This window comes from Anguilla rostrata, chromosome 13, assembly GCF_018555375.3.
Source record: "Anguilla rostrata isolate EN2019 chromosome 13, ASM1855537v3, whole genome shotgun sequence".
Lineage (NCBI taxonomy): Eukaryota > Metazoa > Chordata > Actinopteri > Anguilliformes > Anguillidae > Anguilla > Anguilla rostrata.
In genome coordinates this window covers 106,120-128,298 of record NC_057945.1, presented here as the reverse complement: position 1 = coordinate 128,298, position 22,179 = coordinate 106,120, and the positions used below count along the sequence as shown (strand labels likewise).

General features: G+C 41.0%; 1 protein-coding gene and 1 long non-coding RNA gene across 3 annotated transcripts in view; both read right to left on the bottom strand.

Moving 5' to 3' along the window:
• LOC135238058 (uncharacterized) overlaps positions 1–22,179 on the bottom strand; it is an 80,440-nt gene that overhangs the window by 14,431 nt on the left and 43,830 nt on the right. Inside the window, exons 13-18 of one of the 2 annotated variants that reach the window (XM_064305706.1) lie at positions 16,992–17,102; positions 15,200–15,310; positions 13,421–13,531; positions 11,603–11,670; positions 8,921–10,742; positions 4,532–4,792 (exon numbers count right to left, since the gene is read on the bottom strand). In XM_064305706.1, the coding sequence (XP_064161776.1) occupies positions 4,532–4,792; positions 8,921–10,742; positions 11,603–11,670; positions 13,421–13,531; positions 15,200–15,310; positions 16,992–17,102 (2,484 nt within the window). Of the gene's footprint in view, positions 1–4,531; positions 4,793–8,916; positions 10,743–11,602; positions 11,671–13,420; positions 13,532–15,199; positions 15,311–16,991; positions 17,103–22,179 lie in introns of those variants that run through there. The other variant, XM_064305707.1, reaches the window with a different exon arrangement.
• Positions 18,042–19,674, bottom strand: LOC135238061 (uncharacterized). Its single transcript, XR_010325003.1, has 2 exons — positions 19,147–19,674; positions 18,042–18,074 (listed from the first exon to the last, which is right to left on the bottom strand). It is a non-coding gene; the product is annotated as an uncharacterized LOC135238061 (long non-coding RNA).

The following is a 22,179-nucleotide window of genomic DNA, read 5'->3' as shown; positions in this document are numbered from 1 at the left end:
GCCGTCACTTTCTGTGGTTACGCGTGACCCATGTTGCTTTAGGCTTGCTCCTGTGGGGGTCTAGGCCAGGGTTGTCTGTGAAGCGTACTGTGACAATTGTTGTGAAATACGCTATATAAATAAAATTTGATTGATTGATTGATGTTCCAGGAATTCTGAACACGAGCACTGATCTGCTGTCAAGGGGAAACCCACTGTACGGGGAATGGTGTCTCCATCCCCAGATTTTGGAAATGTTACTGCAGTGATTATCCCTCTCCTTTATGTACAGCCATGCGCGCTCCCGCTACGCACAGACCTCCTGTATCAGGTGAACGGGGAAATACACCACCCCTGCCCTGAGCGAGTAGCTCTATGGGCTTGGCCCGTTCGAGGCATAACCTCAACGCATTAGGGCTTCCCCCTCGCATGCCTGCAACCATCCAGAGCACGAGAGCGCCCTCTACCAGGTCACTTCATGACTATAAGTGTCAGGTGTTTGAAAGATGGTGTGCCTCTCGTCAGTCAGTACCTTACCAGTGCTCTGTTTCTGACGTGCTGTGCTTTTCACAGAATCTTATGGATAAAGAGAAATACTTTTCTACCAATAAGATCTACCTGGCAGCTATCACTGCTTGTCATGTTGGGTTGAAAGACCATGCAATGTGGCAGCACCCCCTCATTCACAGGTTCATGAAGGGGGCTCACTGTTCTCTGCCTGTTGCTAAAAAGCTCATTTCCCCTTGGGATTTATCACTGGAGCTGGAGGCTCTGTCTAAGGCCATTTGAGCCTATACATGAGATAGATTTAAAATTGCTGTCTCTCCAGACAGCGTTGCTGCTTGCACTAGCCTCAGCTAAGTGAGTCAGTGACCTCCATGTGCTCTCAGTGCATCTCTCGTGCACAATATTCTCCCCTAAGACGCACAGGCTTTTCACCCACCACCTTTCTCCTCTGACGAGGAGCATAGGCTGCATATGCTGTGTTCTCCGCATGTATATGACAAAGACTAAGGCTTTTAAAAAGAGCCTGGGCCCCTGCCTGCTAAGGAAAAGTATCTCTAAGCAGCAGCTGTCCCATTGGCTTGTGGAAGCTATTGTTATGGCACATGATTCAAAGAGGATAACACCCCCCTTGGGCCTGAGGGCTCATGCTACAAGGGGTATGGCTGCATTGTGGGCCCTATTCCATGCGCTCTTCTTACAGGAAATTTATTCAGCCACAGCCTGGGTTTCTCCAGATACTTTTGCAAGGTTCTACCACCTGAACGTGTCACCAGGAGGCCGGTAGCCCACTCAGTTCTGGGGGTGAGCTCTGTGTGAGGCGCACACATCTCCCCTCATCTGCTATGGGTTTCATTACTTCACATTGTTCCCGGGACCAGGCTATAGCTTTGGGCAGTGGAATGTGTTTAGTACTTCCCTACACGGGATGTGCCAGACACCACCCTCCCCTCAGGGGAGGAGGCATCCTTTGCTGGCCTGACAGTATCTCAGCTGTGAGCATAAGGCAATCTGGGAGTTGTCCATATCTCCCCATAGATGGATCTCAAACATGAGATATGAAAGAGAACTTTAGGTTACTGTATAGGTTACTGTTAGGTTACATATAATGACAGGAGAGCTGGCCCGTGAGAGGCATAACTGAAGCATCCCTTAAACTATCTCAGGAATAACCAATTGCCTTCAAGATCACACAATAACTCATTGTCCTACACCTGTGTGGAATCACAGCAATGAACTTGATGACGTGAATAAAAACAGCCGTTGACCACGGTCCCTCTGTTTGGAAGTGCAGTCTCACACAAAGGCAGCAGCATGGGCTCCAAAGATCTGCCAAAACAAGTCCGTGACAAAGTTGTGGAAAGGTACACATCAGGTGAGGGATATAAAAAGATTTCCAAGGCTTTGAAGATGCCTTTGAGCACTGTTAAGACCATCATTAAGAAATGGAAAGTGTATGGCACCACCTACAGTCTACCAAAATCAGGGCGTCCATCTAGACTAGATGACCGGGAGGGAAGACAATTAGTCAGAGGCTACCCGGAATCCAATGGCAACCTTGAAAGATCTACAGGGTTTTATGACCAACAGAGGGCAACATGTGCATCATACAACAATATCAAAGATATTGCACACATCTGGCCTCTATGGAAGGGTGGCAAGAAAAAAGCAATTTCTCAAAAAAGTCCACCTGAAGGCCCGTTTTAAGTTTGCAAAAAAACACCTTGAGGATCCTGCAACAAACTGGCAGAAAGTTTTGTGGTCAGATGAAACCAAAATATAACTTTTTGGCATAAATGCCAAATGTTATGTTTGATGAAAGCCCAACACCACCCATCACCAAAACAACACCATCCTGACTGTGAAGCATGGTGGTGGCAGCATAATGTTGTGGGGATGTTTTTCATTGAAAGGGACTGGGGAACTTGTCAAGATTGATGGGAGGATGGATGGAGCTAAATACAGGGAGATTTTGGAGAAGAACCTGAAGAGGTCGGCAAAAAGACTGAAAATGGGTTGGAAATTCATATTCCAGCAGGACAATGACCCAAAGCACAAGGCCAAAGCTGCCATGGAGTGGTTTGCAAAGCACAAGGTGGATGTTCTGGAGTAGCCAAGTCAAAGCCCTGACTTAAACCCAATTGAAAATCTGTGGAATGACTTGAAGGTTGCAGTCCATCAGCGAAGACCAACAAACCTCTCCCAGCTCGAATAGTTCTGCAAAGAGGAGTGGGGGAAGATCTCCAAATCAAAGTGTGCCAACCTTGTGCAGAGCTACCCAAAAAGACTGGTAGCTGTAGTTGCTGCCAAAGGTGCTTCCACCAAGTATTGACTCAAGGGGGTGTATACTTAAAAAATGAGGAAATTTCAGTTTTGTTAATTAAATGCTCTCTTTTTTCAAATTAAAATCATTTCACCGCATTCATACGGTATGTTGTATACTTTGGGTCAGGGCAAATAAAATCCCATTTTAATCCATGAAATTTACAGACCATGACACAACAAGATGTAAAAACTTTGAAGTGGGGTGTATTCATTTTCTATCCACAGTATGTACATACATACATAGGATGAGTTACACTCCCAGCCTTACACACTCACACACAAGTATTATATCTTTTAATAATGCAATGTAATTATGAATTGAGAATAAAAAGAGATGTAAGGATGGAGAGCATGGTACTGTATTTTTTAAAACATACACAAAGAGGGCAAATATCTTGAGAGTGACGATGAAAAAACATCTGAGTTATATCTGCAATCTCTGTGGCTCTTTGAGTAATGGTCTTACCAATAAGTGGCTCTCCTAAGAAAATTAGTGAGTACCACTGAACTACGGCATCAACTGGAATTACACTGCATCGCCATCTAGTGGCTGTATGAGAACACCACAACTGATTATCGCCACTAACTTTTACTGCTGGTAGACACTAGATCTTTAAAAACGTGGTGTCTTTTGAAAATTCCACACATTGCACCTATTTTCTGCGTGTCCTTGCCCTATTATCCATCCATTCATTTTATTCTTGCACGCTATTGCGAATATAATTCTCTAATTATTGCATTGCATTTAATTATTATTGTAACAATGAAAATAATGATGATAATAAAAGCCTGATGTATTAAGTCATTTTTTTCTATTAAAATCCCTTATCAACATGTTTGGTAGACCTTGTGGAGTAATATAAACTGCACAAAATATTTAATAAGTGGCAGCATTTGAGAGTTATTAGAATACTTATCTAAGAAATACTCCTGTAAATTATGTTATCCTTTAGATGATAGGAGCTAGAGCCAGAACACTGACCTCTGAATCAGGCTATTCCACACAGCATGCCTGCTTACAATGGTATAATATCCAGCCTATGACTTGGGACTGGAACAGCAGAAGACTGACTGAACTAAATGATGTAACACTGCATCTAAACAGCAGCTCACATGTTGTTCAGTTGGACACCCTCCCAAAAAGATGTACACACATACCCTGCCGGCCAATAGTTAATTCTTGGCTTTACCAGCAGAACAAAATACCATTTTATTCACAATCCTTTCAGAAACACAACAATCCTGCAGCACACACAGGTGTGTGATGAAGGATAAAACTCACCTTCATCAAAAGGTCAGTGTGTGAAAGAGAGTGGGGTAAATATATGGATTTCATTAGAGTTCACAGCAGGTAGTGAATAATGGAGATGGATGAAGTCTGCAATGTGTGACAGACCTGAAACATTTTACTATGCAGGTGGTCAATCTTTTACCATGTCAATCAGACACTCAGCATCCAGTCATCACCTGTGACCTGATACTACAGACTCCAATGAAACCTTACATTCTGCTCAGGAACCACAAACCTGGCAACCCTCAAAAGGTTTTATCCTGCTTTTATTTCCTTGTTGTGATAGAGGAGTAAGGTATATATGGGCAAAGAAAGAATGCTGGTGGACATAGGAGTAAACTGAGAGAGAAAGAGAGTTTTAATATTTCACTGAATAGAACCATAATCACAATTCTATTTAGTTAAGATGACACAGTACACAGCACTACTCACCCCAGTCTCTGTAGTTTACAGTTTGGACTCATCAGTTCAACACAGAGCAGCTCAACTCCTGAATCTCCCAGGTTATTGTAGCTGAGGTCCAGTCTCTGCAGTTTACAGTTTGGACTCCTCAATCCAGCACAGAGTAGCTCCACTCCTGAATCTCGCAGGTTATTGGAGCTGAGGTCCAGATCTCTCAAGGGTGAGTCTGATGACTGGAGAGCTGAGGACACAATATCACAGGACTTCTCTTTGAGGCCACAGCTGTTCAGTCTGCAAAGAAGAGTAAATATATTATAGTATAATAATATTAGGTATACATAAAACATATGGTAAATGATACAAATGATAGTGTTCAGTAATGAAGAGTGAAATTGAGGATTTTAAGGTTGATGATGCTCTGAGGAAGATGTCTGTGCTACACTCTCCAGCTGTCGCACTTTGGACCTGAGAATTAAACATCCTGCTGGACTGAACTGTGACAGTTCTACAAATGTAATTCTGACCCAAATGGCCCCTTTTCTTACACTGCAAGTTCCCACCCCATCCCAGAAGTTCAGCTGCCATCTTTCAAAGTGGACAGTGAGGGAACTTGCAAAGCTGATGAATGTTTGGCACAGCCACCACCAAAAGGAAAGATGCAAAGGATAAAGCACATCTTCCAGAGAGGACAGTGAGTTTGCTTCTTTAGTTTAGGTTTTCTGTGACAAACAACCCACAGCATTGCAAGCTAAAATGCAGTTATTAGTAGATTAACTTTAGAAGCAGAAGGACAAGGAAGTTATCTGTTCACATATAACCAGCTGTGTGACCGTTCTTCTGGTGTTACATATGACCAGGTAGAGAAACAAGGTATTCCAAAGGTCTGTGGGAACTCCTGTTAATGATTACATTACATTACATTACAGTTTACCTTTACAGATTACCTTTACCTTTACCATTACAGATACCTTTGAGTTTATTTTACTGATATAGTGATACATTTGATGGCGCAGCCCAAGGAGACACCATTCCAGGGAACTTCAGAATCCCTGTACAGGTCAGGCTTTGGCCTGAGATGAGCCACAGAATTAACTCAAGAACAGGCACTGGGGGCAGAGGTCACTTCAACAGTTCCCTGAGAAGACCTCACTCTGGCACCCATTATATCCTACAATTCCTCTACCTTCCTATTTTCACTCTATCTACAAGCATTATGCTGGAGATTCTGGGTCAGCCTATACCAGAATAAAGCAGAGACCAGGGTGGTACTACTGGCCTTGTAACATGGTGCATTTACTGCCTGCCCTAGCCTCTCAACATAGAAACACAAACATTTCATTCATAACCGAACGTATCCCTCCCAAACCAAACTTAACATAATTTGAATCATGACATTGAAAATAAGTGTTATCCCATCAAGTGGCTTAAAAGTAAAATATAAAAAGGGTTATAGATAATTCTCTCCTCTCTTCTAATCATTAATTAATTATGCATAGACCAGGAAGAGAAGGGGAACCTCCCTCTTTCAAACACACGGCAGGGATTCAAACAACATTTGTTCTCATAATTAAAACTTACAATTAAAAGCAAAGAATGTTTTTTCTTCACAAACAGCTTGGCAATTACAGCAATAACTTGAATTAATTCACCAAACTGAGTTTGTGAAGAAAAGGTGTGAAGTGCATTTACTAGTCCAAGTCCGAGTTAAGGACAAATGTTCATTGAATACAGGCGGTAAAGTGTTGACATGTTAAGCAAACATGAGCCTTTGGTCTTGTGTCTCAGCTTTGTCTAGCTTCTCAGCTGTGCGTCTTTGGCTTTGATCAGTTTTAATGTGGGAGAGACAAGCTGTGGTTTTGTCTTTCATGATTATCTTTTGCTTCATTTCCAGGACGGTCTAATTTTTGTTCATGTAATTGAGCCTATGTTATTAAATTAGATGTTTAATTGGGCCCTATTTTCTCAGTCAGGGCACAACTGTCAAACACTAGCAGCAATGCAAGGCGCTGGTGAATTTGGGTATTTCAGTAATTTATTGACTCTAGGCACTAGCACAACTGTGGCACAGTTGTAAAAGAGGCTGGTTCGATCAGAATAAATTGACTGTGGGTGTGGTTGGGTTTGGTTTCATTATTGCCAATTAGATCACCCCATTTCTGTCCCTTTGGGAAACACAGCCAAATGCTAATTTCACCATGGCTGAACAGCAAGCATGTTGTGATCATCTCTACTGAAGGGAGAGTTCTTGAAGCCTGTACAACACTAAATTCCTAGACCTTGCAGCAGGGCCCCTCCATCTCCAGGCACCAGACCTCCCAAGGACAAAAATAAGTTAGAAATAATGCATGTACGTGTGTTTGTGTGTGTCTGTGTGTTTTCTTTCTCTCTGTCTTATACATTTGTAGAAGTCCAAACTGGTGAGCTTGGCTTTCCTCCTTATCCTCCCCCTGCCATCCTGCCAGGGAGAAACCGGCTATGACACCATGCTGCCCAGGACTCTGAAAGCAACTGATAGATAAAGACCAAACTATTATTTCTGATTTAAAGCTTGTTTATGTAACGCTTAAGACTAAGAGGTCACCGTGTGCTTATTCAGTATTTATGCTATATGACTAGACACAGCCAATCATTTATTTTGTTTTTTATTTATTTTACTATATGCTTATGTATTAACCAAGTACCAACTGCCCCTGCTTTCTTCAGTTCGCGTTTATCCATTTTGTTGTGTGTAGGTACCGGACTCTTTCTGCAGAAATAAATCCTATTTCTTATATGGATATACCTTGTCATGCCTGGTTATTCTAAGGGGAGAATTTTCTCTGCCCGACACTATGAATTACAACCATTATGAGGACTTCTACAAACCAATGAAGATGAAACTGAATAGTTTTGATTAAGTATTTTCTGTTCATATGCCAGTTTTAAAAGCTATAATAAACGGTTCTGTTCCCATGAACAGTTCCACAGGGAGAATATTCCCAGACTGGCCAGAAGCAGGAGGCAGCTGGCAGAGACAGCCTCCAGTCGGCCTCTCCATCCTGCTGCTGCCGCTACTGTTTCAGCTAGGCAGGCATCGCGCTTGTGAACCAGAGGACAGGAAAGAAGCATTTTGTCTGGATTTACTTTAGCTTTTTTGTTTCTTTACTGTCAATTTTTGTTTCATACCACTATTTAAAATAAACAAAAAAAAATATTTACTAAGTGTCATTCATTTCAGACATGCACTTGATAAGATAAGATGAAACGGCTCCATAGCCAACCAGTCCCTGCTCTCTCGTGCACTCTGTGCTCTGTAATCTCTGTAGCGATCGTCACATGCGACTCTGCTTCTCTCTGTATGAAAGACCTGTAATGTGTCCTCTGTGAGGTCTATGTCACGTCCATGGCATATGGCTATGTAGTGTAGAACACAGCACACCACAAAGAATGCACTGACTTTCTGAGGGCTGTAAAGTGATGTACCACCCAATCCATCCAGAATTCTAAAATGCATTTTAAACATTCTACTCAGTCATTGACATAGCCTAGCCAAACACATGATTAAAAGCAAGATTACAGTGCGTTCTGGGCTCACTGTAAACACTATCTGAGGGGTGTAAAGCCGGTCTCCCACCTGTCTCATTCAAGTAGCTTACACAATTAACTCCACTGCCTAAATAGCCAGCATTGGACTGAATAACTTTTCTTTAAAATAGTTAAATTGAAATAAACAAAATATTTCTTGTATCTGTGTTATGTGTTTATGGATTCACATGTGTGGCACAGTTATAATGCCAAAATAGCACGAGTTAAAACCTGGTATGGGTTGGTTTAACTGCAAACGCATTATTCAACACCAAACTAACACGGTGCCGAATGTTTCTATTGGCACATCCCCGACTGCACCAACAAACCCATGTTGACACAAGCAGATTAACCGCAGACCATAAAACTAACAACCCTGGTGAAAGTGAAAAATATGACAAGCAATTCCAGGTGTGTTTGTGCCTGTGTTGTCACCAAAATAGGTCACCTGTTCTTAATACTGTAACTTAATATAGCTTCTCTTCATTTTAATCTGCATGAATTGTATGTTCTGACAAAGGTTGATCCATCAGATTACTCTGATATCAATAAACTCCTTATTTATTTTACAATTGCTATCTTTGCAAATAATTAGTAAATGTATTAAATCAGTAAACAGTAATAGTAAATAAAATAAAATATATGGTAAGTGCTGAGGTTTTGCATTTGATGCTGCTTATGCTCTGGATATAAGACATTAAATGAGGGCACAAGTTAAAACATCTTGATTCATAAATCTTTTTTTAACCAAATTTTCTGTTGCCCGGCAATTTTATTGCACTTTATTCTGACCAGAATTAAAAAGTGGGAAAATATGTGGTCAATCATCTACATTATTAATGACATAATACTCACATGGCCTTCCTGCAGTTCCTGACTACTGGTACCAGTCTCTGATGACCTTCTGCTGATGTGTTGTATGTCTTCAAGTCAAACTCATCCAGGACCTCCTCTGATGTCAGTAACACATAGGCCAGAGCTGAACATTGGTCTGGTTCCAGCTCTTTATCAGAAAGTTTTCCTGATTGCAGGGAATTCTGGATTTCCTGCACTAGAGAGTTGTCATTCAGTTCATTGAGACAGTGGAACAGATTGATGATCCTCTCTGCTGAAGATTCCTCTCTGATCCTCTCCTTAATGTACTGGACTGTTTTCTTAATTTCCTCTGATCTGCTTTCTGTCTCTGTCAGTAGTCCTCCTAAGAGAGTCTGAATGGAGTCCAGAGAGAGGCCGAGAAGGAATCGGAGGAAAAGGTCCAGGTGTCCATTATTACTCTTCACGGCCTGATCCACTGCACACCCATGTAACTCAGACAGCTCCAGTCTGTCACTGTGAGGTTTTGATTCTTCTGCTCTGAGTACATTTCTGTTCTCATTTACACATGATTGAAATACATACAGGGCAGCCAGATACTCCTGAATGCTCAGATGCACAAAGCAGTAGAACTTCTCCTGACCCAACCCACACTCCTCTTTAAAGATCTCTGTGCACACCCCAGAGTACACCGAAGCTTCACTGACATCAATGCCACTCTCTTTCAGGTCCTCTTCATAGAATATCAGATTGCCCTTTTCCATCTGTAGAAAAGCCAGCTGCCCCAGTTTCAGGATGATTTCTGTATCTGATGCTAACATCTTTGTGTCTGTCTCATCAGTGCCATGATATTTCTGATTCTTCACCTTAGTCTGAATAAGCAGAAAGTGTGTGTACATTTCAGTCAGAGTTCTGGGCAGATCTCCACTCTCTGTTTTACCCAACATTGTCTCCAGAACAGTAGCAGAAATCCAGCAGAAGACTGGTATGTGACACATGATGTAGAGGCTCCTGGATGACTTAATGTGTGAGATAATTCTGCAGGCCTGGTTCTCATCCCTGACTTTCTTCCTGAAGTACTCCTCTTTCTGCGGGTCATTGAATCCTCGTACCTCTGTCACCCGGTGGACGCACTCAGGAGGGATCTGATTGGCTGCTGCTGGTCGGGAGGTGATCCAGAGGAGAGCAGAGGGAAGCAGATTCCCCTTAATGAGGTTGGTCAGCAGCACATGCACTGATGATGACTCTGTTATATCGGAGCAGTACTTATTACTTTGGAAATTTAGAGGAAGTCGACACTCATCCAGTCCATCAAAGATAAATATAACTTTGACTTCAACACCTTCAACACTTTTGATCTCTTTCAGCTGTGGAAAGTAGTGCTGCAGAAGCTGCATCAGACTGAATTCTCTTTTCTCCAGCAGATTCAGATCTCGGAAAGGAAGAGTGAAGATGAAATCAACGTCCTGATTGGCTTTTCCTTCTGCCCAGTCCAGAATGAACTTCTGCACAGAGACAGTTTTCCCAATGCCAGCAATGCCCTTTGTAAGCACAGTTCTGATCGGAGGTTTCCTTTGTCCAGGTAAAGGCATAAAGATGTCATGTTGTCCAGGTAAAGGCATAAAGATGTCATTGCAGAGGATTGCAGTCTCCTGTGTGGTTCGTCTCTTGGATGCTGTCTCAATCTGTCTGACTTCGTGTTCATTATTGACCTCCCCACTTCCCCCCTCTGTGATGTAGAGCTCAGTATAGATCTCATTGAAGAGGGTTGGGTGGCCTTGCTTTGTTAAACCTTCAAATATGCATTCAAACTTCTTCTTCAGATGAGTTTTCAGTGCCTGCTGGGCTCTTTTTATGGACTCATCTGAAGAGAGGAAATATGAGAAATAATAATTTAAAAAATGTGATAAACATTTCCCACTCAATAATAGATTGTAAGAAAAAAACAGCCAATAAAAGTATTGCATTCTGTCTTCACAATATTTCACACATATCAGTGTTATATGCTTATAACAATATGTTACACACCTAACACAGCATTACACACCTCTCTCACAGCATTACACACCTCTCTGACAGTATTACATACCTTGCATCATTGAATAGAATTTCTTGCTGACAGCAGCAGCAGTGTCACTGTCACTCTCGCTATAATCGTTTTCGACCGAATTAACACTAATGGGTATTTTTTTCATTATGATGAAAAGGAGCGCTTTTTTGATTCCGAGTTCCCAGTTCGAGTTCCCAACCAACTGCCCGGAGGAGTTGGTTGGAAACCCCGTTGCAGGGTCATGCTTTTGCTTTTGGAACGAGCATCTTTACAGCATGAGACACCAAGAGGCCCTTATAATATAATACTTTTATACTGATTGCTGAGTTTGATTCCGGGATACAAACTCAGGGCAGTGTGTCTGATGGGACAGTGGTCTAGTCACTGGTTTTTGAGCACAAGATTCTGCTTTTAAACCTGCCTCAGGGACATTTAATCTTGTTCATTTTCTTGTCCCTGTAATAACTGCTTGAGGCAATATGTTAAATTTAAATGTAAAATAAATAAATGTTATTTTTGGCCTTTTATTTACAGTATGAAATATTGTCAATGTAAAACAGTATTATGAAAGTGTAGATGCAGTAAATCAGAACATTGATCACTGTTAGATTTGCTATCTAAACTCATATCAAAATTCTAATTGACACACAGTAGCAATGAGAGAAAGCTCTTACTGTGCTCATCTCGTTCCAGTGAATCAGCAAGATCCTTCTGCTTCACGTACTCCAGTGACTGCTGGACCCTGTGAACAAAACATGAAGACAGAGCTTCCAGTTAAACTCATTCTCGTACCGAAGCTCTAACTCACAGCACATAGAGACAGGGCTTCCAGTTAAACTCATCCAGAGGAATCTGTTTTACACATTGTGTACTAAACCATTTGCGCAGTTTCTCTCTTGTACACACATCAGAGTTAGAAACGAATGAGCGTTGCGCACAGAATGCGCAAAGCAAGTTCTGCCAGGAAACTCAAAAAATGTAGCTGACCAATCAGTCGTCTCCATTAACCTCATACTCACACGTTTCCACAATCATCCAATTGCATACACACAACACTCTTCTCTTACCCATCCAATCACAGGCACACATCACCAATGGAGCGCCTTTTTAAACCACAAATCAGACCTCTCAGTGCTGCTGCTTGCCTGCGCTGCTTTTGCCTGCTTCACTGCTGCTGCTCAGAACTGCACTCACCCTCCACCACCCCATCATCACCTGTTGTTTGGATCTGCTTCTACATACTGGGGGGTTTACTGGTATTCTTCCTGTTTAGTAGGGGAGATGTATAGTACTCCCTGTTAGACAAAGTTAGTGCGTGCACTAATAACTAAAGCAGATCCATTCACCGCCAAATCAAAAATATGTACTTACATATCCATGTAAATATTTTAATACGTGTGTTGTCCTAAACTGCATAAAATTTGGTGGCAGTTCGCTCCATGATGATTAATTCACATGAAATATGAAGCCACTCCTGTCTGAGCTGTGTTAACAGCTAGAATATAGGGACAGAGTGAGGAATGGAGGGAGGGGAAGTTTAACTCTGATACTGCAGGAAATGGATCCAGGGTCATTTATTGAAGAAATTTAACAAGAAAAAACACCATTTAAACAGCTGTGAGCCAACATGGTATACCACACCTACACCTGAAGACACCATAATACACCAACCTACACCTGAATGTGACATAATACACCTACCTACACCGGAATGTGACATAATACACCTAACTACACCTGATAATGACATAATACACCCACCTACATCGGAATAGGACATAATACACCTACCTACACCTGATTATGACATAATACACCTACCTACACCTGATGATGACATAATACACCCATCTACACCTGACAATGACATAAAACAACCACCGACACTGGAATATAATAACAACACACCATAAACATATGAATGGGACATAATATACCCACTAACATTTGAATGTGACATAATACACTCACCCACACCTGAAGATAACAAACAACACCAACCTACACCTGAATATGATAATAATAAACCATCAACCCCTGAATATGACATAACATACCCACCTACATCAAAATGTGACATTATATACACCCACCTACAAATTAATGTGACATTATACACCCATCTACACATGAATGTGACGTAATATATCCATCGACACCTGAATGTGAAATACACCCACCTACACCTGAATGTGGCATAAAACACCCACCTACACCTGAAAGTGAAATCATACACTACCAATACCTGAATGTGACAAAATACACCCACCAGCACCTGAAAATGACATCATAAACCAAACCTGCACCTGAATGTGACATAATACACCCACGTACACCAGCACATAGTGAACCATACTATCTACAATTGAATGTGACATGACACACCCACGTACACGTGAATATGACATGGAGCACCCAACCTACACCAGAAAATAGCCAGTCAGATTTAGGTTAAATTAAATAGTAGTGTCAATATGAACCTGTTCATTTACCTTGAATCACCTGGATACTCTTCTCTGAAGTTGACTGGCTTCCCCATTGAATGATCACTCTTCATAGACACACAGCTGGGTACAGGTGACCCTGCTCTTTCTACCTGGGCCCTGTGAACAAAACATGGAGACAGAGATTCCAGTTAAACTCATCCTCTTACTGCAGCTCTAACTCACAGAACATGGAGACAGAGATTCCAGTTAAACTCATCCTCTTACAGCAGCTCTATCCAGAAGAATCTGTTTTACACATTGTGTACTGAACCATTTGCGCAGTTTCTCTCCTGTACACACATCAGAGCTAGAAACGAATGAGCGTTGCACACAGAATGCGCAAAGCAAGTTCTGTCAGGAAACTCAAAAATTGCAGCTGACCAATCGGTCGTCTCCATTAACCTCATACTCACGCGTTTCCACAATCATCCAATTGCATACACACAACACTCTTCTCTTACCCATCCAATCACAGGCACACATCACCAATGGAGCGCCTTTTTAAACCACCAATCAGACCTCTCAGTGCTGCTGCTTGCCTGGGCTGCTATTGCCTGCTTCACTGCTGCTGCTCACAACTGCGCTCACCCTCCACCACCCCATCATCACCTGTTGTTTGGATCTGCTTCTACATACTGGGGGGTTTACTGGTATTCTTCCTGTTTAGTAGGGGAGATGTATAGTACTCCCTGTTAGACAAAGTTAGTGCGTGCACTAATAACTAAAGCAGATCCATTCACCGCCAAATCAAAAATATGTACTTACATATCCATGTAAATATTTTAATACGTATGTTGTCCTTAACTGAATAAAATGTGGTTGCAGTTCGCTCCTTGTTGATTAATTCACATAAACTATGAAGCCACTCCTGTGTTAACAGCTAGAATATAGGGACAGAGTGAGGAATGGAGGGAGGGGAAGTTTAACTCTGATACTGCAGGAAATGGATCCAGGGTCATTTACTGCAGAAATTTAACAAGAAAAAACACCATCTAAACAGCTGTGAGCCAACATGGTATACCACACCTACACCTGAAGACACCATAATACACCCACCAACACAGGAATGTGACATAATACACCCACCTACATCGGAATAGGACATAATACACCTACCTACACCTGATGATGACATAATACACCCATCTACACCTGACAATGACATAAAACAACCACCGACACTGGAATATAATAACAACACACCATAAACATATGAATGGGACATAATATACCCACTAACATTTGAATGTGACATAATACACTCACCCACACCTGAAGATAACAAACAACACCAACCTACACCTGAATATGATAATAATAAACCATCAACCCCTGAATATGACATAACACACCCACCTACATCAAAATGTGACATTATATACACCCACCTACAAATTAATGTGACATTATACACCCATGTACACAGGAATGTGACGTAATATATCCATCGACACCTGAATGTGAAATACACCCACCTACACCTGAATGTGGCATAAAACACCCACCTACACCTGAAAGTGAAATCATACACTACCAATACCTGAATGTGACAAAATACACCCACCAGCACCTGAAAATGACATCATAAACCAAACCTGCACCTGAATGTGACATAATACACCCACGTACACCAGCACATAGTGAACCATACTATCTACCATTGAATGTGACATGACACACCCACGTACACGTGAATATGACATGGAGCACCCAACCTCACCAGAAATAGCCAGTCAGATTTAGGTTTAATTAAATAGTAGTGTCAATATGAACCTGTTCATTTACCTTGAATCACCTGGATACTCTTCTCTGAAGTTGACTGGCTTCCCCATTGAATGATCACTCTTCATAGACACACAGCTGGGTACAGGTGACCCTGCTCTTTCTACCTGGGCCCTGTGAACAAAACATGGAGACAGAGATTCCAGTTAAACTCATCCTCATACTGAAGCTCTAATCAAGAACTGAGACAGAGCTTCAGTTACTCCTCCTCATCTGAAGCTAACTACTCCAGAACATGGAGACAGAGATTCCAGTTAAACTCATACTCTTACAGCAGCTCTATCCAGAAGAATCTGTTTTACACATTGTGTACTGAACCATTTGCGCAGATTCTCTCTTGAACACACATCAGAGTTAGAAACGAATGAGCGTTGCGCACAGAATGTTCTGTCAGGAAACTCAAAAATTGCAGCTGACCAATCGCTGCTATTGCCTGCTTCACTGCTGCTGCTCAGAACTGCACTCACCCTCCACCACCCCATCATCACCTGTTGTTTGGATCTGCTTCTACATACTGGGGGGTATACTGGTATTCTTCCTGTTTAGTAGGGGAGATGTATATTATTCAATGTTAGACAAAGTTAGTGCGTGCACTAATATCTAAAGCAGATCCATTACCCGCCAAACCAAAAATATGTATTTACATATCCATGTAAGGATTTTAATACGTATATTGTCCATAACTGCATAAAACGTGGTTGCAGTTCGCTCCATGATGATTAATTCACATGAAATATGAAGCCACTCCTGTCTGAGCTGTGTTAACAGCTAGAATATAGGGACAGAGTGAGGAATGGAGGGAGGGGAAGTTTAACTTTGATACTGCAGAAAATGGATGCAGGGTCATTTATTGCCGAAATTTAACAAGAAAAAACACCATTTAAACAGCTGTGATCCAACATGGTATACCACACCTACACCTGAAGACACCATAGTACACCCACCTACGCCTGAATGTGACATAGCCTAATACACCTACCTACACCTGATAATGACATAATACACCCACCTACATCGCAATGTGACATAATACACTCACTGACACCTGAATGTGACATAATACACCTACCTACACCTGATAATGACATAATACACCCACCTACATCGGAAAAGGACATAATACACCTACCTACACCTGATGATGACATAATACACCCATCTACACCTGACAATGACATAAAACAACCACCGACTCTGGAATATAATAAAAACACACCATAAACATATGAATGGGACACAATATACCCACCAACATTTGAATGTGACATAATACGCTCACCCACACCTGATGACGACAAACACCAACCTACACCTGAATATGATATAATAAACCATCAACCCCTGAATGACATAACACATCCACCTACATCAAAATGTGACATTATACACCCACCTACAAATGAATGTGACATAATATGCTCATCTACACCTGAAAATGACATAATACATCCATCGACACCTGAATGTGAAATAATACACCCACCAACACCTGAATGTGGCATAAAACACCCACCTACACCTGAAAGTGATATCATACACTACCAATACCTGAATATGACAAAATACACCCACCAGCACCTGAAAATGACATCATAAACCAAACCTGCACCTGAATGTGACATAATATACCCACGTACACCAGCACATAGTGTACCATACTATCTACAACTGAACGTGACATGACACACCCACGTACACATGAATATGACATGGAGCACCCAACCTACACCAGAAATTAGCCAGTCAGATTTAGGTTTAATTAAATAGTAGTGTCAATATGAACCTGTTCATTTACCTTGAATCACCCGGATACTCTTCTCTGAAGTTGACTGGCTTCCCCATTGAATGATCAATCTTCATAGACTTACAGTTGGGTACAGGTGACCCTGCTCTTTCTACCTGGACCCTGTGAACAGAACACGGATGCAGAGCCTCCAGTTAAACTCATTCTCTTACTGCAGCTCTAACTCACATCACATTAAATATCTGATTTGTGCATTCATACCTCTTTCTGTTAGTGCGGAGGGTTCCTCCTTTGGTGTCTGGCTCTCCTGAGTGACTCATTTTAGATACAGCGCCCCCTATCTCAGGAGACTGGAACACATCAGACCAGTTTACACCACATGTGGGTTCTATCCCAAACTAGCCAACCTGTAAACACACAAAATGAGAACACACTGAACACACATATATACACACTAATATACAGAGACACGCATATAAAACATGGCACAGTGTTGAGAGGAAGCAATCAAGAATTTAAATAGGCCCTAAACATGTTCTATACAGCAACTGTATTACATAAATGTAAGTGGTAAACTCTATATTGATTGTACAACTTGATAAATATTTCAATCGATTCAATGGAATTCAATGGAATCTGTCAAAATTGCACATTTCTCAGATTATACATTTATTTCCAGAAAATAAGTGTCACAATTCTTGCCCCCTCCACCCCTTATTCAGAACTTTGTTCGCCCTTCCCTTGCAGGGATAATGGCACTGAGTCTTTATGAATAACGTCTTATAAGACTGGAGAACACATTGGGAGGGATCTTAGACCCTTCCTCCATCCAGATCCTTAATATTTTTTTATCTTTGCTAAAGAACTGTCCTGTTCAATTAAAACTGCAGGTTTCCAATGGAGTTCAAGTCTGGAGACTGCATCCATTGCGAAATGTGGCTTATGTGGTTAATTAATCATTTATCTGTGAATAGTCATGTGTGCTCAAGGTCACTGTTTTGAGATCCACTAGTGGCTTTCAGTCTGCTGGCAGAGGCAACCAGGTTTCTGGCTAAAATGTCCTGGTACCTGGGTAGAGTTCATGATGCTGTTGTTTTTAACAAGGGGCCAAGGATCAGTGGAAGCAGAACAGCCCTGTAACATTAAAGATCCACCGCTGTATTTACCAGTATACATGAGGCCTGTTTCTGTATACTGTTGCACACTCATAAAGATGACTCTTCAAGCACGCATGTTGTTGAGGGTTCTTTATCAAAACTCTGCAATATCCAATACAATGCACAAAAGAATGATCACTTCGTAGTAGCATGTTTCACTTTCACTGCTTTGGCAAACACTGAACTCACGTGTTCCAAAATAATAACACAGTTATTATATTATCATCACATTAACATTACTATCTTCGCATTTACATCTCTTGTTCCACCCTCCAGTCCAGTTGGTGGCGGTAATGCACCTATACGCTGGCTTACCAACCGCCAATAAACCAAAGAAGAAGAACTTCAATAAACCATCTGCAAGCAGTTTATGTTCTACAGCACCAGTTAACTTCACAAGCAACTGTTAGCTAGCTTGCTTGCAGGAGTAATGAAAAGCTGACAGTCTGGTCATTTTGAACACACGATGGTCATGCAGAAAGTTGGTTAACTGGCTGTTAGAAACCAGTGATAATAGCGCTAATGTGATTTAAACTTTGACCAACTAGTTATAACGTAACTACTTGGATACCTCGCTTGATAATTTGCCCCCTTCATCGCAAACAGAAGAAACAATTAAAACTTTGGCAGCTGCTATTACCGTAGCCCTGCAACACATAACCTACTAGCTAACGTTAGTACCATTTACTGTATACGTTATAAGGGCTAGTACTCGGTCGGGAGCTAACGCCACGGACACGCCGACGTTGAGTTTTGACGCTTCCTGTTAACTAAAATAATTATCTCAATAACCCATTTACACTGGTCATATCCCATACATTCATCACTGACATCAGGTAGGCGAACGATATTCCCGCGAAGTAGCTAGCTACATCTCTGCTATGGCTAATCATATTGCCTAGCTCCACTCCACATGCGCCACGTTAGTCAAAAAATACCGCGAACTACAGTATAACACTCCAAATCTACACTCTAATTCCTCAAAACACATTATACAAATTTCCCTCGTAATATAGTGGCGCTGCATCACTTATAAACCATTATCTCACCTGCAATATCCAATACAATGCACAAAAGAATGATCACTTCGTAGTAGCACGTTTAACTTCCACTGCTTTGGCAAACACTGAACTCTGTGCACCGAGTCATCCCATTTCCTTCCCAAGCAGCTCTCTGCTGTGCATTGCGAGTACTGCATAATCAGATAGACACCTGACCCAGATGACCAATATACATGAATACTAACAGTAAAATAAAAGAATACATCTAAACAATGTAAACTAAAACAAGAAAATAGGGAATAGGGGGGGTCACCCGTCATTGTCTCTATATTGCCACAATACACATCCCTAAATCAACACCAAACCCATATCCTTTGTATTATATACCGGCAACTGTATTATGTACACCCGCTCATTAACGCAAATAGCCTACTCCACCAAACAGCAAATCATGTGGCTGCAATTCAATATATAAAGTATGCAGACATAGTGAAGATGTTTAATTTTTTGTTTGAGCAAATATTGTAATGGACAAGATGTGTGATCTAAGTGACTTTGACTGCGGCATGACTGTCGGTGCCATGAACAATGTAGTATAATGGGTAAGGAACTAGTCTTATAGACTAAGGATCACAGGTTTGATTCTAGGGTAGAAAACTGCCATTGTATCCTTGAGCAAGTTACCTAACCAGCATTGCTTCAGTATATATTTGACTGTATAAATGGATGCAATGTAAAAGTTGTGTAAGTCATTCTGGATAAGAGTGACTGCTAAATGCCTGTAATGTAATGTAACTGTAGGGTGGAGGACTAAAATAGGGCTGCCACCAGGGGGCGCTGCCCCGTTCTGGTACAGTAACTGTTGTCGGGTACCCTCTTGGGCCATGTGAGGTCAAGATCAAGCCATAACTGTTTTAATTCTGAAAGTTAGGAAGCAGAAATCTCTCCCTCAAAACAGTTTTATACCTTGATTAATGTTACCCATTCATGTAATTTGTTCATGAAATATGGAAGATAATATGTTTGATGTTCAATATATGTTACTATTTGCGGTCAATGATTTACATAAAGTATGCAGTGTTCATCTTTATTTATGGCACTGGCATGACTACTAGCTATTTTAATTTACACTTCATTGAAAATGGAATGAGCGACACAACAATTTGAAGATGAGGATTAATATGGTTTGATTGCAGTTGCTACTACTTAGTGTTTTACTAGCTATATTCTTTTATTTCTTGCCATATGTTTATTAGACTTTAACTACTTGTTTATGCAAATTGAACTAATTTGAAGCATGTGTGCTACGCTAGCTATTTGTAGCTGCAGTGTAGTGTAGTTAGCCATGTAACTAATTCAGCCACAACTGTTTTAATTCTGAAAGGCTGGATGTGTGAGACTGACTGCATGCTGCTGTTTCAACTGCTTCAACTGCTTCATCTGCCACCAAAGAAACAACACTGCTGTGTTTCAACCGCAACCACAAACTCTCCCTATACTCCTTTTCTTCCACCAAGACCCACACATAAAACAACACAATGCAGACTTTATGGTCAGGGTTATTCGTGGAAGGGACGAAAAGCATAAGGACACAGTAAAATAGGGTTACACAATGATGTCATCTCATTTAAGACAATGAGACAATGTCATTTTGAAAATGCTAGATTTTTGGGTTTGACTGATTACTCCCAGTAAAACATTTACTTTGCATTGCAGGCATTTAGCAGACGCTCGCATCCAGGGCGACTTAAACAAGTTTTTATTTTGCATAGTATTTTACATTGAATCCATACAGCTGGATATATACTGAAGCAATACAGGTTAGGTACCTAGCTCAAGGGTACAACGGCAGTGTCCTACCTGGGAATCAAACCTGTGACCTATAGGTTACAAGACCAGCTCCATACCTATTAGAATGGGCAAGATGTGTGATCTAAGCGACTTTGACTGTACCAGATGGATGGTGCCAGATGTACTGGTTCCAGCATCACAGAAACAGCTGCCCTCCTGGGATTTTCATGCAGTACAGTATCTAGAGTTTACAGAGAATGGTGTGATAAACAAAAAACACCTTGTTAATGAGAGATCAGAGGAGAATGGGCAGACTAGTTCAAGCTAACAGAAAGGCCACAAATGAAATAACAGCTATGCTTGGCCAAAGAGCTCTAATGTCATCTCTCCGGACCACAGTAGATGAAACAAAGGAGACAATTTAGTTTCTTGAAACTGTTGATTACTTCCAGTAAAACCATTTTTCCTGAAACCATTCCAAATAGCCTTTAGGCATGGAGGTAGCATCTAATTTTGGAGCATCTAATGTAGCAATTAATTGTAGATTTGGAAACTTGGTGACCCCCCGACGCAACCAAGTTCTGGAATTCTCCAACTGTGGCCACTGGATTGTTCTTTGCTCCCTGAACCATCTACCTCACTGTGCATGGGGCTAAGATACACTAGCACCCTCTACTGGACAGGTTTAACTCTACTCCAGTGGTTTTAAAATTATTAATATTTGGTCTCACAGTATTAAGTCATATATTGTTTTCTTTGTTTAGTTTTTGACACATTGCCTTATTTTTGAATGTCAACAACCATTTTTTTTCTTCATTTGTGAGTTTGTTGCTTTTGATGAAAAATTGATTTTATAAGTGTGTTGCCTCAGTTTTATACTCCAGAGAAGTAGCAAGCCATGGAAGAGCATGACACTGTTCCTCAGGCCTGACATCAGCTTAATGTCTTATATACATTCTGGTGTAGATCAGCTTCATGTCAAATATATATATATACAGTTGCAATTAAATTTATTCAACCCCTGTGGAAACTGTAAATATTTTTAAATGCATGCTTTTCGGGAGACTTGAAACTAAAAAAACAACATGTATGTCACTTGTGTGTTCTGTTAAAATTCAAAATAAAAATGTATTTTTAAAGATTTCCGAGTAGCATGTAAATTTTGTATTTCAGCCGTATCATAAATATTCAACCCCCATTCAATATCACCATTTTTTAAATATTTGCTGGTCTGTAGAGTGACTAAATTTTGTGGAAACACACTTAAGCCCTTCGGAAATCCATAAAGAT